This window comes from Thunnus albacares, chromosome 1, assembly GCF_914725855.1.
Source record: "Thunnus albacares chromosome 1, fThuAlb1.1, whole genome shotgun sequence".
In the NCBI taxonomy this organism is placed as follows: domain Eukaryota; kingdom Metazoa; phylum Chordata; class Actinopteri; order Scombriformes; family Scombridae; genus Thunnus; species Thunnus albacares.
In genome coordinates, this window is record NC_058106.1 from 37,036,838 (window position 1) to 37,055,434 (window position 18,597).

Below are 18,597 nucleotides of genomic sequence, written 5' to 3' on the forward strand. Positions count from 1 at the left end.
CTCATCCGCGCGGAAGTTTGTTTTTTGTTATGAAGAGCAGTTGAAAGAAGTTAGCTTTGCACCAAAACTCACTGACTTTTCTAAACAGCTGATGTATTCTTCAACCAGCGGCTGAATGAAGCGTGTGTATTAAGTTGAAGCGGACATGTCTCATATAAAAGAGTACACCGACAGACTGAAGCGTCTTTATGAGCGCTACACCGACTATGTGAGGAGAAACCCGGCGGCTACGGCTCAGCTGGAGAGCACGGTGCGGACCCTGTCCTACCTGATCGCAGGTGAGTGACACCTGAAGGGGTTTATCTAAGCACTTAGCACTTATTTTTTATTCATAAAAATATTAATATTAAATGGACCCACGCGCCCTCTCTTTGGCCTTACGATCCAACATCTTTTTTATTTTTTGCTCATTTGTGATTATTGGGTTCTCATCATCCGTCACTTCCCACTTTGGTCTCTCGGGTCTGTAGAAGTAATATCGGAATAAATTATCAGCTCCACCGGAAGCCATTTTTTCCTAGGATGTTGACGGAACGACTCCCCCCACCTACTCTGCCTCTGATTGGCTGGTGCTCGTCGCCGCCGGGGGGGGGGGGGGTTGGTTGAGGAGTGATGGATGAAGTTGAGTCATTTATTTATGTCGTGGCAGAAAGTTACACTATGGATAAATAAAAGTATGAATAAATAAAATTATAAATAGATAAATGAATGTGTGAATAAATAAATATACAAATGTGTAAATATATAATAAATAAATATACAGATACATTTACATATTTAATGATTTATGTATTTATGGTGACAATTAAACATTAAATTACATAATTATATATTTATTCATTCATTGAAGCATTTAATTATATAATTATTTATTTGTATATTTAGTTTTGGCACTTAAAACCCTCCATAGAAAAGAACCTACGTATTTTTTAACTCAAGTACTGTACTCAAGTGGAATTTCAATGGCGGGATCATTTTCCACCCACACCCAGGGGAGTTACACCCAACGTCAAATAGAAACTTAATTTTATTTTTACCATCCACCAATTTACCATCCACCAGTAAGAATGAAAATGAAACAAACACAGAAACAGCAAGTAGAGATAAGCTCCAAAAAATAACTTGTGAATGTGTCTGTTAGTGTACTTTATGTAGTATACATGAACAATATACAAATAATATTAAACTAAAAACAAATGAAACTAGATGCAACTAAGTCAAATTGAAAATAAAAACAACCAAATTAAAAATGTAAATGAAAAAAACAAAGTATAGAAATGAAATCTGTGTACATATATTTTTTTTTTAAACATCCCACCAACAAATTACAGTCTCAGTAAACTTTCTTAACTCTCTCTGGAAACATCTCCTGTCAATCATGATGTAATATTACATCAGCCCAGATGTGAAGACGACCGTTAGAACCCGTTCAAGCTGAGCTGCGAGAGTTCAGCTCGATTCATGTAAACATAATGAAATATTCATCCAGGATGTCAAAGATGATTATATCAGCATTTTATTCTCATGATGTTACACAACAAGGTCAAACTGAGGCTACGAATGAACTAAAACAAGTCTGTCATCATCAGGCACAGTGTTTCACAGCACAGACTGTTGATGCTACTTTATACTTCCACTCCACTTCAAGTCAAGTTTATTCACAGAAGACATTTAAGAACAACAGGAGTCGACCAAAGTGCTTTACAGAAGACTGTAAAATGACAGTTAAATAATTAAAACAGAACAAAATAAATCAATAAGTAACTGTTATAGATGTATAGGGGAGTAACGGTGCCCAAAAGTCACTGTTCTGTATGTTCTCGGTTTTGGGGTCACAGTTTGATATGTTATTGGTAGAAAAAAAAGATTTTGATCCTATATCTTGAAAAATATAAACATCAACAATGGCTCATTGGCCAAAACTATAACTGAAACAGTTTAGTTGCTGCAGTAGAAAAGGAAAACAACCTTTCTGTTTCTTGCAAGGAGTGAACTTTAACTACATCAAGCTCATAATACTTATGTACTTTTACTGCAATACTTTAACTACATCAAGCTCATAATACTTATGTACTTTTACTGCAATACTTTAACTACATCAAGCTCATAATACTTATGTACTTTTACTGCAATACTTTAACTACAACAAGCTCATAATACTTATGTACTTTTACTGCAATACTTTAACTACATCAAGCTCATAATACTTATGTACTTTTACTGCAATACTTTAACTACATCAAGCTCATAATACTTATGTACTTTTACTGCAATACTTTAACTACATCAAGCTCATAATACTTATGTACTTTTACTGCAATACTTTAACTACATCAAGCTCATAATACTTATGTACTTTTACTGCAACACTTTAACTACATCAAGCTGATTGACATAATGAATTACAACGTGTCGTGACTCTTGTTTTGCAGGGCGATTTGCAGATTCCCATGAAATATCTGAACTAGGTAAGTAAAGGTCAAAGGTCAATGCAGCTGCTCAGTTCTTCTTTGCATTGACACCTGAGGAAATAATAAGAATGATTGATTAGTTCTAAAATGTTTAAAATCAGTTGATTCATTCGTTAGTTGATGGACAGAAAAATTTGCCAGCTGCAATTTTTTATAATTGATCATTAAATTTAAATTAATGATGAAGTTGAAATTGTTTGTTTTTTTGTTTCCAGTGTACTCTGCCTCCAATCTCCTGGTGCTGTTCAATGACAGCATTCTGCGCAAAGGCCTGAGATGTGCCCTACATGTGGTGAGCACCGCTGATAGTTTATCCATAAACACACATAAAGATATAAATACTGGTTTTATAAAGGATGGTGGCTGATGGTGTTTGGATTGTGCAGGGAGATTACTCTCAGGAGTGATAATGACTGAGAGGAAGACTGAAGTGAGAGTTTTATTCTGATAAGACTTGGATCGAGATTTTTTTTGTTACCATTTCAGCAAACTGTGTCTTGTAGACGTGGTTACTTTCTCTTATTTAAACAAATGCAACCAATCAAAGATTTAAAAAATGCAGTTGTTCCTTTATTCCTTGAAGAAATAAGCTGCAGCTGTAGCTTGAAGAATTAAAATAATAAGCAGTATTATAGTGTCAGTGTGGTGTCGTGTTGTTCCCGTGCTGTTAACTGAAAGTGAAAGTGTTCACAGCGTTCCTGCTCCGTGTGTTTGTTCAGTCTCTCTCTCAGCAGAGGCTCCTGACCTGGCTGTCTGTGTTGGAGTACGTGGAGGTTTTCCTGGAGATGGGAGCCTGTAAGCTGTGGGGTGAAGTCGGCCGCTGGATCGTCATCGGACTCATTCAGATCTTTAAGTACGGCTTCATCCTCCTCCTGTGACTTCTCAGCCACACTAACGTTGTGGCGTTGTGGCGTTGTGGGGATGTGGGTCGGTCCAACACTTTAGTCCAGAATAAACTTCTCTTTATTTAATATTATTTCATGTTTCCCTCCTGATGAATTCTAGTAACTGACTTTTCATCAAACATCATCAACAGGTCAAAACTGCTCTAATACTTTAGTTTATGAGAAAAACTTGATACTGTTTTACATGATGGTGCAACATTCATGCCTATAAAAGCTGCTCACTGGACAGATACGCAGAAAAAGCCTGTTTTTGCCCGTATATATGAATTTTATCAAATATTTTGTTGATATGGCTCCTCTAGAGCTCAAACACTCAGAGAGACATTTCAGATCGTTTGTACTTACTTAGTCAGGCCTTTTTATTCCCTAAAGGAACATCGATGAAAACCCTCCATCCTCTCGGCTCTTTTGCTTTTTGATTTTTGTGATGCTCAGAAAAATGTTCTCCTCGTTTTACAGCTGCTCCTTTTTTCTAATGATTGTGTATGTGAAGAAGTGTACGGCCCACACACAACTAATAACACTCCCATCAGCCTCAGCTCTACTGAAGGTTTAATGTAAATAAACAAATGTTAGCATGCTAACATGCTAAGATGGTGAACCTGCTAAACATCAGCATGTTAGCAATGTCGTTGAGATATTAGCATGTAGCTCTATGTACAACCTCACAGAGCTGCTAGCATGACTGTACACACTTAAAACAACCATTTATTTAATTTTTCAAACTTATGTTATTTAAAATTAAAAACAATCTGACTGGTTTTAGATTGACATGTTCAACTCTCACATATGAGTGTAATGTTCAGGTGTCCATATACTTTTGGCCATGTAGGGGAGGTGTTTTTTACTGTGTAATAACGTGTTGAAGTAATATGAATAATATAATAAACAGAAGAAGAAGAAATCTCGGACGCTCTCCGTCCTCTGACCTGATTCTCTTCTCGCTTTGATCAACAGGGCCATTTTTCGCATCGTGCTTCTTCTGTGGTACAAATCCGGTATCCAGACTTCACCTCCCATAATCCCTCTGGACAGAGGTGCAGACTTCGGCGGTGAAGGTCAGTGATTGGCTCTTTTCTCTCACCATCTCGTCACTTCCTGTCAGAGAACAGACTAAAATGTTTGTCCTTGATCTTCGATTAGAAATAACAAGTTTTTGCTTCTTTTTCGTCAATAACAGCAGGAAATACAGGCCGGAAAGAATTTAAATGTTTTAGGTCTTCAATCGAACCATTAATCTGGCTTTAAACTCCAGAAAAATACAAAATCTCTGCTCTCACTTTGTGCACTGAGCAGGTGATATGTGTAGCAGATGTTTATTCTCTTTTCTCCACAGATGAAGGTAACGAGGAGCAGCAAGACGACACCTGCTTCGTGGGTCAGAGGTCAGGACGAGTCGTCAGGCCGCTGGGCAGCGGTAAGACCAGTTTTTTCATTTTTTCATTCTTTTTTTTTTTTTTCGTTTGTTGTAGCTGATTAAAATTGAAATTTAAGAAGCTTCGGAGTGAAAATTAGAGCTTATTAAGCATCTGTGAGACTGAGCTGCAACACGGAAATATCTGATTTCTGACAAAACAAAAGCCCACTTACAAGAAAGCTTGTTTACCAGAGAGGAAAGGAAAAACTCCCTTGATGCAGGTTGCAGCCAGGTCACATGTTCAGTAAGCTGTTACATTCAGTTTCATGTTTACCACACGTCCTTTCACTCCTTTAAAGAATAAAACATTTCCCTTCCTGCCTGAATCCTGTATCCGTTTCTTCAATAACATTGTTATTGAAGTGAAGCATTATTGCTTAATAACAACCAAACATAAACTTTTACACATTTAAAGGTTCGATCTATTCAATGTTACACTTCTACCCATCCGCTACTTTACATAAAACATAAAAGGCATCAAGACAAAATGTAACAGAAACACAAGACATTATAAAAAGACACATTTAAATACATTAAAAGGAGTTAAATGGTGTCGTTGTAGCTGAAATGTCACACAGGTCACTGAAGGACAAGAGAAGGACACAGAACAAAGGTTATACTGTACAAACATATTTACAGTTAAGTCATAATCGCTACAAACATCCATCCTCCAGCTTCCTGCTTGTTCATTCACTTCCTGTCATTCAGTAATCTCCATGGCTACAAGCAGCAGACAAGCGTGCAGGATGTTTTCTGCAAATGCTTTTTATAAAACACACAGTCGTTTAAAAAAAGTACATCATGCTCTTTAAATAAATACACTTCTACACTGGTTTAATGATCATCAAAGTGATTCATACAATCATTTCTCCAACAATAGAAAATAAAAAATAAGCTAAAATTGATGAAGACGGAGAAAACAGCGCAAGATATCAATCAAACACCTCAAATGCAAACAGAAAAGTCTTCAGCTGTGATTTTAAAGAGCTGCAGTTTGTTTCTTAATATGTGAAGCATAAAAATCCTGCAGACCAGGGTGCTTTCAGTAAATAACCAAAGTACAGAAATACACATCACAAACCGGCTCGATGAGAGTGACAAAGACTGGAAGCAAGTCAAGTTCAGGTGCCGATTATTGATTTTATTGTAAACTAAAACAAACATAACTATATACAAAAGGCGTGAGGCGTGGAGAGTAACTGCATCAGTTCTGAATATAATGTGCGGATGAGAGAGATGTGGATCCAAGGAGAGAGAGAGAGAGAGAGAGAGAGAGAGAGAGAGAGAGAGAGAGAGAGAGAGAGAGAGAGAGAGAGAGAGAGATGTCCCGGCATGACCCTTAATAACCCTCCCTGACCGCCAGCTACTGCAGGAAGTGACCAGTTAAACCACAGCAGGCAGGAGGGGAGACGTCGTAACATACAGCAAATAAAGTATTTACTTTTACTTTGAAATTATCACATTAAATATAATAAAAAACAAGCAGAAAACAGTAGATGTGTTCTGTGACCTTCAGTCTTTGGTTTAAACACAATAACACATTTGTTTCTGCCAAAGTTAAAGCAGCTTAGTTGTTTGACAGACATCACAGCTTTTTTTTTCAGTTTTGAAGTAGTTTCTTGGAAAAAGGTGACGTCACATATTTACATTAACCAATCAGAGATGAATCAGAATCTGATGACATTTGTCACCAGATTCTGATTCATCTCATGTCTGGTGTTTAACAGCCACAGAAAAACACACTGATCACGTCCAAACAGCAGACATACAGAGTAAGAGACCAGCTGGTGAATAAAACGCTTTTATCCAAAGAATTAGAGACTCAAAACAGCCTTGATGTAAATTCTCAAGTAGCTGACAAGGTCCAAGTGCAATGAGAAGAATGTTACACAGAAAGGCTTTTTATTGTTGTTGTTGTTGTTTTAAGTAAAGGAAGAAATGACACACAGTACACATGTGCATAAGAAATAACATTAACAACAAGTAAAGTATTGCATCAATCAACAAAGTGGTAAAAAGTTAAAGGGGCTCAAGTGTTGGTGAAGCTAAAGATAAGTTTCTTAAAGCCAAAACATAAATAAAATGAGTGAATATTTGTCTCAATAAGACTTTATAAGATAATAATGTTGTTGTGTTTACAGCTTGTTTCTGCTGCCACCAAGTGGTTAAAAATCAGTCAATGCAGGTTTTAAATTATTATTAAAATTACACTCAGAATAGAAAAAAGTTTCACACTCTTTGCTGTTTATTTTCCTTTTTCACAGATAATATTTTGACTTGTCTTATTAGTAAATAACAGGTGTAAATAATGACACCAGTGATGGTGTTGTACTCCCTGGCTGACTGGAACCGAACCGTCATTAATGTTGTTGGTAACATCTGCGCCTAGTAAACATGTAAAAACGTCTGCTCTGAAAAGGGCTTATTAGAAATAAAAAAGTTTAACTATTCCAGCTGTTTTTGGGTTTTAATTATATTGCAGCCAGTCAGGAAAAGCAGCCAAACACCAGAGCAGAACTTGATCTTTGCACCGTGTTTATTTTGGATCTTTTGAGCTGCAAAAAGTTCAACAACCTGATAAAACGACTTTATTTGTCCTCAAGGAGCCGATTGATTTAACACAAGATAAAAACACAAAGCACATGAACACAAGATATAAATATAAAAACATCAAATGAATACAACTAATTCAAACTATTTAAAACAAACGGTTTTAATATAAATATGTAAATAATGTAAAATCTTGAGGTGTCGACAATCCTGAAAAGATTTGTGAAGTTTTCCTCTCAGAGTTCAGATGGCGGAGGAGATCCAGGATGATCTTCCATGTCAGACTCTGTATTATCTGTCACTGTGGTAAACTTCTCCACTTCTTCTTCTTCTTCTTCTTCTTCTTCTTCTTCTCTCTGTCTCCTCTCTCTCTCTCTCTCTGTGTGACACTGCTGCAGCTCCCTCCCTGCAGGCGCGGCTGTGGGGAGCACCGAGTCAGAGGAAGAGGAGAAACAGCTTAAAGGAAGAGAAGCTCCACAGCAAACCGACACAGCTGGGGCTCCAGGAGACCATCGCAGAGTCTGTGTACATCGGACGGCCACTTGTTCACCGTATCCTTCCATCATAGTCACACCAGTATATCAAAGGCCGAGGAGCAAAACCTCCGATCTGAAAAATGCACTTTTTCTTGCAGAATACTGTTTGTTAAGGATCAACAATACATAATACACTGTTTTTAGACTATATTACTATATTATGTGGTATTGTTTATGGTATGTTTGTATGGTTATTACGGTATTGTTAACACATAATATAGTAATATAGTCCAAAAACATTGTATTTTGTATTGTTGATCCTTAACAAATAGCATTCTGCAAGAAAACAACAAGTTGTTTTTTTTTAGTTTTCTCAAAAAAGTGCATTTCTCAGACAGGAGGTTTTGCTCTTCAGCCATCGATATCCGGTTTATTATTACATAAACTAGAAAGCACCTCTGCTCAGGTTTACACAATCCTCTAAATGTGTTATTTTAATAATAGAAAATATATAGAAGTTTAAAATCAGCATCTGGTTCAGGATGAAAAAAAAATGTTTAAACATCAAAACTCAGCCGATGGATTTCCACTAAATTTCACTAAAGATCTTTAAAGTTTTTTATGGTATTTTGCCAATAAAACTAACAAATAAACAGACAAAGCAACAGAGGAGAGTAACAGCTAATAGCTTTCTTCTCAGAAGTGAAAAAAAAATCCAGGAAGACGGAGATTAAAGCAATCATCAGGTCAAAATGTCAAATTATTCCAAGAATTTAGTTTGACATTCTCACCAGCGCTGTGTGTTTACTGCCAATTAGCGAATTAATTATACATTATAGCTGCCAAACAACAACATGCCAACATTATTAATACCGTGAGCATGTTGATGTGACATTTAACTCAAGTGCAGCTGTGACTCTGTTTACATGGAATCTGGTATCTGATCAACCAGAACAGTAATAAACACTACATGATATTTATTAAACGAGGGTTTATGAGACTTTAAATCTCAGAATTAGAATCAAGTTTTATTGGCTGAATATGTTTCCGCCTACAAGGAATTTGATTCTGGTTTCAATGTGATTAAACAAAACATTTGTTTAAAAAGATACACAAGGACAACAAAGCTAAGAAAGGTAATTGAACATAAAAATATATCACTGTTATGTGCAAGCAAGTGGATGAAAAAATAGAAACATAAATATAGAAAGAAGAAGTGGACAATGTTAATGAACAGATGAGACTCTGTGATCAGGATACAAATAGTGCAAATATGTGTAAAAGTGCTGAGTTACTTAATATATATACAGTAGGTGGTTATATACAGTATAAACAGCCTGCTAATATATACAGTAATGAATGATATGTCTACATTTTTTTAAACTAAAATGAATATATATACATTTTAATTGATCCTATTTTATTATTGCTACTTATTTATATTGTAAATCTTTATGACGTGTTTTGCTTTTATGCCTGAATTGTGCCATAAAATACAGTTTATTATTATCATCATCATTGGTCTTTATCACCACCTGTTTAGGTGGAACCGCACTGAATGAGGTTTGTGTGCATTAATAATGTTGAACTCTAGATGGCAAACTGTTCCCTGCTGGAGCTTTGTGTTGCTCCGTCTGTTAAATGGATTCTTTCTTGTGTGCTGTATGTATGAGTGGCGAGAGGAAAATGTGAACAGCCCTACAAAAAAAAAAAAAAAAAAAGATGCTCTTGTTCACTTTTCTGCAACCAAATCCCTTAAAAAATGAAGCTATGACCTTCTGAATGTCATATGATGTCATGCAAACATTTTCACAGAGATATTTAAAACCTTAAAAACATAAAACTACAAGTTACAACTCGGAGGTGATTCTTTTTGTCGTTTTTTTTTTTTTTTTCTTAGATCTCTTTAGTTTTTTATTGTGCTGCAGTTCTACAGTCAGTCTGCTGAAAAACTTTTCTGTTAGACGGTTTTTTATCCTGATCAGAAACCTGATCGTGGCTGCAGTGTTCTGCCTCGGACTGTGTGGGAAACAGTCCTGGAAGCCGTGGCTCGTCTCTGGACTCCTTGAACTCTCCAGGTAATATTCTTCTCTCAGTTCATTGAAACGATAAATTAGATTTAATAAAGCCATGTCTGATTATCTCTCGATAACAAAAAAATGAAGGATAGTAATTATTATTACTTATATAGCAAAAGAAATGTGTTTAGTTCTCACAAATTTTTACCATTTTTGAAGATTTGGAAAACTTTCAGTTGTGAGGATTATTAGATTTATCTAATCTTTGTCTCAAAACAGTCAGGTCTGTTCTTTATGGTTTTCTTCTCTTTATGAGACAACATAATGTCATTTTTGCTTCCATATTTTTCCTCATTATAGTAATTTATTGTTTCTAGTTTATTTTTTCCTCATTTTTTTTAAAAGAATCTGAGTGTTTCTGTTCAGGAACTTTGTGGAAATATTGGCCACATGTATATCGCCTTCTTTGTGTCTCCAGAGTTAGAGCAGTAGTAGTTCATTTATTGTTGTTTGTATTTTTAATTGTTAATTTTTAACTTGCGCTCCTACACATAAGTTTTGATTTATTTGTGTGTGGATGCTGGGATCTGTTCTGATGATTTGATATCTCTGGAAGATGAAATATGTTCTATTCATACACAAACAAAAAGAGAATAAGTTATAAAATTACAAATTTATGTTTAAAAATTAAAAGATAAAAGACAGATTTTGGAAGAAAATGAAAGTAATTCATTAATTTGGTGTCAGGTAGGTGTTTTCTTAGACAGAAGATTTAATTTAATAAATCTTTTCACAACATTTCTTACATTTTCCAAATCAGCCAAACACATCATAGAAGATTTAACAGCAGTGTCAAAATCACAAGCTGCTTACTTTGTGTTGAGGTATTCACCCGAGGCTAAATGTCAGCGCTCATTCAAGATCTCGTTTAAGTTGTTTGTGAAGAATCTGAGTCATCCAGGTCAAGGTGATCCACCGAGGGTTCAATCGAGGACTTCTCGGTTGTAAATACTTGAAGATGTTTTGCTTCTCGTCCAACAGGCTTCTTCAGTTCTGACCGACTGGTGGGAAGTTCAGGTGTTTAACCTCTGTGGGGTCGTTGTCAAGGTCATTGACAGTTGGTTCGTTAGTGCTCCTGGCTGTTAAAGTAGTTGGAGTCATCTGAGGCCAAGTGTAAACGACAGTCGTTGGAGTTGTCCCGTGTGGCCAGATGTGAATGGTTGGGGGATTGTAGTTGGGGCATAAGCGGTGTCGTAGACCTCCTCCTCCTCCTCTTTTTGTTGAGGGAAGGTTTCTCTACTTTGACATAGACGGCCTCCTTCACTCCTCTTCAAACCATCTGTCCAAATATGTTTGTGTTGTCCTCAAAATATCCGATGTTGCAGTAAAATATCTGCTAGTAGAAACTACAGCAGCTTGTTATGGTTGTGGCAGTACTTGGCTATGGTTAAGGAAAGATTGTGGTCTTGGTTTAATACAGAAGAAAGTCTAAGAAAGTCAACATAATCGGTGAAGCAATTTTATGGAATTATGCATAATATGTCCAAGGAGGGTTGAATTGAGGGCAACTGGACTTCTTGGTTGTAGATACTTGAAGACGTTTCGCCTCTCATCCAAAGAGCTTCTTCAGTTCTGACTGACTGGTGAGAGGTCCAGGTGTTTAACCTCCTGTGGGGTCGATATCAAGGTCTTTGATACTTGGTTCGTTAGTGCTCCTGGCTGTTCTAACGACAGTCGTTAAAGTCGTTGGAGTTGTCACATGAGGCCAAATGTGAATGGTTGTTAAGTTGGGGGATAAGTGGTGTCGTAGACCTCCTCTTCTGATGAGGGAAGGTTTCTCTACTTTGACGTAGATGGCCTCCTTCACTCTTCTTCAAACCATCTGTCCACCCCGTCCAAAATATGTCAGTCTTGTCCTTGAAAGAGAGTTTTTCAGGTGCAGGTAAACTGCTGAGTCTTGACCCAAGTTGAGCCATGCATGAGTTTAATGGTTGTTTCGTTTCTCCGATATAAGAGTCTGTGCGTTCCTCTCTGCGTTGGACTACATACACTAGATTGCTTTCCTTATTTTCGGGTATGCGGTCTTTCAGGTGGACTAGTTTCTGTGTCAGTGTGTTAGTGGGTTTGAGAAACACAGGCTGAGTTTTTCAGATACTCCAGACACGTATGGAATGACGACGTTGTTGTGTGTATTCTTCTTCTCTTCACCACCCGCCGTGTTGGTGTTCTTCTTGGATCTTGTGGCTGTTTTCACAAAGGCCCAGTCAGAGTATCCGCAAGCTTTAAGCGCCTCCTTCAGGGTGTTTGTGCTCCTTCTCTTGGACCTGGACACCTGTTGTACATTATCAGCTTGGCGGTGCAGGACTCTGATAAGTCCTAGTTTATGCTCCAGTGGGTTGTGAGAGTCAAAGAGTAAATACTGGTCTTTGTGTGTGTTTGGGGCTTTGAGGCTCCTGTCCTCTTTCTTACCTTCTGCACCCTTACACCACTAGTGGAGCTCTTAGATCCTCCACTCAGGGCTTTCTAAGTGAACCTCGTACACATTTTAAGACCCGGGGGGATCGTGCCTTCCAGTCAGCAGCCCCTAAGCTCTGGAAGAGTCCTCCAACAAGTTTAAGGTCCTTGGATAATGTAGACTCCTTTAAAAAGCAGCTAAAAACCCATTTGTTCAGACAGGCAGTTGGGTAACATGTGATATTTTATATCTTAATTTGTCCATTTTATCTTCTCTCCTTGTATATTTTATCTGGTGTCTTTGCTTTTTTATTTATTCTGATTTTATTTTATTTTATTTTTATTTCACTTAATTTAATTTAATTTAATTTAATTTAATTTAATTTAATTTAATTTAATTTAATTTAATTTAATTTTATTTTATTTTATTTTATTTTATTTCACTCAATTTAATTTAATTTTAATTTCATTTCATTTCATTTCATTTCATTTCATTTTTTTCACTTAATTTAATTTAATTTAATTTAATTTTTATTTCACTTAATTTTATTTTATTTTATTTCTTTGACTGTGAAGCACTTTGTAACTTGCTTTCTTGCTCTTGAGTGTATCTTTAATGTGTTCTGTGAAGGTTTTCACTTCCTGGGTTTTAATTTTGACCCACGTGTGTCGTCCTCATATCTAAACTAGTGGCTCGGTGCTGGTTCTCTGAACGAGTTCAGGGTTCTGCTTCTTCCATATAGAGGTGGGAGATACTGGTGAGATCATGGCACAGTCATGCTTTGGTCTGTAAAATCCCCCGTTGCACTGGAAATAGGAGTTTTGTCGTGTAGCAGTGGTTTTGAGGTCACATCATAGGTCAATGTGGTCTCATCCGGGTCCAGTTTCAGTCCTGGAACCTTGCTCACAGAGTGTTACTGGGATGTTAGATACATGTCTGGCAGTGTTGTGAGTAACTGTTGTAAACCTGTACATGCATCAGATGTTTGTTTTTAAGATTTCTATCAGACTTGAACAAGTGAACGTTGAGAGACCATGAAAACCTGAAGCACAGATAAGACGTATCACCGGAGGATCTCCTTCTCCTCTTTTGTGCTTCTGCAGAAACATTTTAACAGTTTAAAAAAGAAAGCGTCTTAAGATGAAGTGAAATGATGTTTGTCTGTTTTCCTGCAGCTTTGCGGTGCTCAGTGATAAAAAATTTCAAAATCGATGGGAGAGAGCAGAGATGAGGAGGAGAACTTTTCTTCTGCTGTACTACCTTCTTCGCTCACCTTTCTACGACAGATACTCCGAGTAAGTATCTGTGGAATAACTAATAATAACTATTACTCCAACTGACCAGAGACTTTAGCAAAGACTTTACCAAAACCACCACTTCTGTGTTTATCAGAGAGACGCTGGTTATCATTAATAATAATTAGTCAATTATAATTTCAATTAATTAATTATTTAGTCAGAAAATTGTGGAGAAAAGCTCATAAAAGTGATGTTTCATCTTGTTAAAATGTTGGTTTTATTTTATTTAAGTTTTGCTTTAAAAACGACGTAAACAATTAAAATATTATCAAAATTGTTTGGCGATTTTAATTTTATGTTGATCGATCAGCAAATCTTTTCAGCCCAACATGAAATACATCACTCTGTTTTTCAAGAATTAATGCTTTTATAAATATTTTATAATAAACGCTCAGTTGTTGGAGGATTAAATTGTGATTGTGTTTTGTTCATCTGCAGGGAAAAGATCCTCTTCCTGCTCAGACTTCTGGCTGATCACGTTCCAGGAATCGGCCTCGTTGCACGTAAGTATCCACGTCTGCTTCATGATGCTGAGATCCAGGTTTGAGCTTTTTAAAGCCGCTGAGAAAGATGGTTTCTCTATAACATTAAATATGTATTACACACTCCTAACAGCAACAACAACACTCCTAAACTCAGTGTATCTGCTTCATCAGGACCGTGTGGGTGTTGCTTGATCATATCTAATCAACAGTAGTCTGGAAACATAAGAAAACAAACCTGCAGCTGTTATCAGATTTAGACTCAAACATCGTTAATCCTGTTTGGTGCGCAGACGTATGTGATGACACCTTCTTACAACTCAGAGCCTCTGACTCATTTCAAACCAGTGAGAAGAGCAAGAAACACACACAACAAAGAAATCTCTCATGAAATACGGTCTGAACTTTGGCAGAAAGGATCCCATCACTCACAGTGAGGCCTTTAAAGGAATAAAATGTGTTTTATTCTTTCTTTTGGACGTAGTTGTAAGTAGTTGTAATAGATGTTGGAAGCAGAAAAGGTGTCGACCCTTTTATTCTAGTAATGTTTTCTTAAAATAACTGTAATTACATAATTAAACATTAAAATTAGAAATACAAGTTTTCTTAAAATAATTGCTTAATTTAAACCCAATTAAATATTCATTTATTATTGGAAACTTTATCCCTTATACATGTTGAATTGTATGTTTGCCAGTCGACAAATTTAACATGGTTTGAATGTCTAAGTTACACTAGCTTAGCATTTAACTTAATTAGCTAAAAATGTGTCAATTTTCACTGTAATTAGCACCAAATTATTCCAGGAAACTTTGTTGAAAACGTTCCTTGCATAGGAAATTATTAATAAATAATTACTGATAATAAGAAAGGTTTCCAAAACATTCACAGTAAACATGTTTTGTTGTCAGCACCATGAATTCAGAGAATAAATTCATTAAGGAATAAGGTCAGAGCGGCCATTATGTAGCGACACAGAGAGGATTCCTTCATACAAGAAGCGTGAAAACGAGTTTCTCCTCCCTGCAGAAAATAGGCCACAATGCAAAGCAGCAATAAATCAGGTTATCTCTGAGTCAGAGGCTCTTTAACACATCGTAAAATAATTCCTGCAGCTAAGTGATGTGGAACAGTCGATCTAAAGTGACACTTTTGAAAAACAGAAAAACACAATCTTCAAATACGAATGGAAAATAAAACACTGTTTCTCAGTTCAATACATTCTGGAGTTTTGCTGCTTCAGCATTTCTTTAAACTTGTATTAGCGTTAGCTTATGGTGGCTAATGTTAGGAAACTTTAGATACAGTAGATACTGTTGTGTAATATTACTGAGTCAGTCTAGTCTGTCTTAAAACAACAGTCAGGAGCCCTAATCAACATAAAACATGTTTTTCTTGCTGTAATCATTCCTCCTGTTCATACTGACCATTAGAAGATCCCTTCATAATCCCTTACAATGGAAGTGATGGGGGACAAAATCCACAGTCCTCCTTCTGTGCAAAAATGTATTTAAAAGTTTATCTGAAGCTAATATGAAGCTTCAGCGTCCAAATGAGTCAAATCAAGTAGATATCTTTCAACGTTACAGTCTTTTTAGTGCCAAAGTCCCTCTTTCTGTCACTATACTTCCACCGCAGCTCAAACACTGTCAGAGGAAACACAAAGAGGGAATTTGATGCTAAAAAGACTGTAAATGTGTCAGATATCCACTTGATATGACTAACTCAGACTGCTGAAGCTGAATATAAGCTTCACATCAACTTTTAAATACATTTTTGCACAAAAACAAGAAGTCCAGATTTTGTCCCTCATCACTTACATTAGCACAGATCTTTTAATAATAGCCAGTATGAAGAGGAGGAATTACTACAGAGAGCAAAACCTGTTTCAATCTTCATTTGGGAACCTGACTTTTGTTTTAAGACACACTTGAAAAATTGTGAACTTATCCTTTTAATTTACTCACAGCAGACTTGTGCATACAAGTCTGTTTTATTAATTCATCTGTTTAACATACAACATATCAACTTTTAAATGCATTTTTGCAATAAATGACAAGCTTATATACAGTTAGCTAGTTTAGTCCAGTGGTTCCCAACCTAGGGGTTGGGCCCCTCTAAAGGGTCAGCAGATAAATCTGAGGGGTGGTGAGATGATTAATGGGAGAGGAAAGAAGAAAAAACAAAGTTCTGATACACAAATCTGTTTTCAGTTTTTGGACTTTTTCTCTAATCTTTGATTTTTGCTGAAATATTGGATCATTTGAACATTTATTGAAATGAAAGCATGTGAGAAGTTTAGAGGGAAAAATCACTATTTGGTGGAGCTGTTAACAACTCATAGACATGTGAAATGTGACCCCGACTACACACTGCTTTTTGTAAGACGTCAAAAAGCCAAAAAGGTTGGAAACCACTGGTTTCATCTTTAACAATGTGTTGTATTTTAAAAACTTGTTATATTATCCATTGTGTCAAATCTTCATCTGAAAAGTAACTAAAGCTGTTAAATAAATGTAGTGGAGTAGAAAGTATAATATAAAGTATATAATATATAAAGTAGCATCACATGGAAATACTCAAGTAAAGTATTTAGTTACTTTCCACCACTGCCGTTTATTCTCTCTAATTATAATGTCTAATTATTGTTCAGTCAAGGTTTAATAATATAATAATGGCCCAAATATAATTTATAACAGTGAGAATGAATTTAATGAACACAATCCCAACAATTTATTGGGTCACACATGCATTAATAGAAATAAAGCCAATTTCTTCTCACTTACACCAATCAATTCCAATCTGTTTTATCTAATTATTGTTTTTTATTAATCATTATTATCAGTTGGTATCACTTTAATGCTGAGTCTGATCCTGTTTGTGTGTTCAGGCCCTCTCATGGACTACCTCCCCTCCTGGCAGAAGATCTACTTCTACAACTGGGGATAAAAACCTGCCGGACGTCATCACAATCTTTTGACGTTTGCGAGTCAACAGAGGAAAAAAAACAAACTGACAGGCCGTTACGGCGGGCCGTATTCCCCCCCCCCCACCACAGATCACATACAAGGATTTGGAGATGATCGCCACTTCCAGCCAACAGCGAACGCCTTTATATTAATATAAACTGATTTAAGATGTAAGAAATAACTATTTTGGTAACACTTTCAGCAAACTGATTCATGTATATTTTTATGGGGTCTGTCTTTTCTCTTGTCTGGTTTGAGGAAACATCTGCCGCCGTCGTGTCTACACAGTGACAGTTTATATGATTTGTGGCAGAATGTGAGTTCTGTTATTCTATAATTTCATTCCAGTCTTGCCAAGCCCCTCGTTATGTCAGCAGATAAGCTGCAGGGTGACTATAAAAAAAAGACAAAGCTGTGAGTTGTGAGAAATCTCAACAACAATACATCCACACCAGCAGGCATCCCACCTGTTGCAGAAAAGAGGCTGCGACAACCAGTGGAAGCACATTAAAACATCATGAAAACTTGTGAGACAGCAAAAACAGGTTTGTGTCAGGGTGTGTATGTGTGCTGGAGTCAAAGACAAGAACATAACTGAGGTTTTCAATCTTTATTAACATACTGAATAAGTTTCTTTTTGTAGCCTACAAATAAATAGTTTTCATCCTTTCAAGTCCACACGTTTTGTTTGTTTGTTTCTTTTTTTTTTATGTGGAGGTTTTTATTTATGGGTGGGACATACACAGGCATGGCCACTCTAGGAAAACAAAACAAAAAAAAAATATGACACTCTCTCATCTATCAGAGAAAATTATACAAACCGGTTTTCCCAGAACTCCCATCATCTACTTGGGAGAGTTCATTGAATAATAACTCGTTGAATGTCAAGTCTGCCGGAACACAAGGTGAAGACGCTGACAGACAGACAGACGAGGTGTGTGTGTGTGTGTGTGTGTGAGATCCATGTAAGCTGCAACACCAAGCTAAACACGTCGGTATGATTGTTATTACAGAAGTTCATACGAGACACATTTTTATTGTTTATTTGCATGCTGTCTGGTCCTGAAGTGTCATTTTTCAGCTAAACTGTGTTAGAGAAATATTTAAAAAAAAAAAAAGGTCCTCATCCCAGTGACTTATACTGGGAGATAAATCACAACCATGGATGTGTTAGAAGAGCTGGATACGCTTAAAAAAAACAAAAAAAAAAACGTCTCTAGCTTCCGTGTTGTGCGGCCTTGTGATGATGTCAAGGATGTTTTATTTATAAGCTTGAGGAAAGTTTTACACATTTAAAACCTTCATGGATCAAAAAAAATCATAATAGAAAGAGTCATAATTCAGCTTGTTTGCAGTCAACAGTTTTACTACGGTGGTCTACGGGGAAAAAAGCTGTTTTGGGGCCGCAGGTGGATTTTTCCGCTGCAATACCGCAAGTGACCACTAGGTTAAAAACTGTGCAGCGGCGCCATATCCAGTTCATTATACATCCACGGTCACAACCCTTTATGATGAGCCTTGAATGTCAGGATTATTATTATTCGATCAACCGATAC

General features: G+C 36.5%; 1 protein-coding gene across 1 annotated transcript; it reads left to right on the forward strand.

Annotated features, from left to right (window-relative positions):
- The first annotated feature begins 5 nt into the window (after positions 1 to 5).
- Positions 6 to 18,231, forward strand: pex16 (peroxisomal biogenesis factor 16). The gene is made up of 11 exons (XM_044359176.1): positions 6 to 278; positions 2,433 to 2,468; positions 2,687 to 2,763; positions 3,191 to 3,324; positions 4,334 to 4,434; positions 4,713 to 4,793; positions 7,742 to 7,894; positions 9,825 to 9,897; positions 13,468 to 13,587; positions 14,029 to 14,093; positions 16,963 to 18,231. Exons 1-11 carry the CDS (start codon positions 146 to 148, stop codon positions 17,019 to 17,021), a joined length of 1,032 nt encoding a protein of 343 aa, XP_044215111.1. The 5' UTR covers positions 6 to 145; the 3' UTR covers positions 17,022 to 18,231.
- Positions 18,232 to 18,597: the final 366 nt, after the last annotated feature.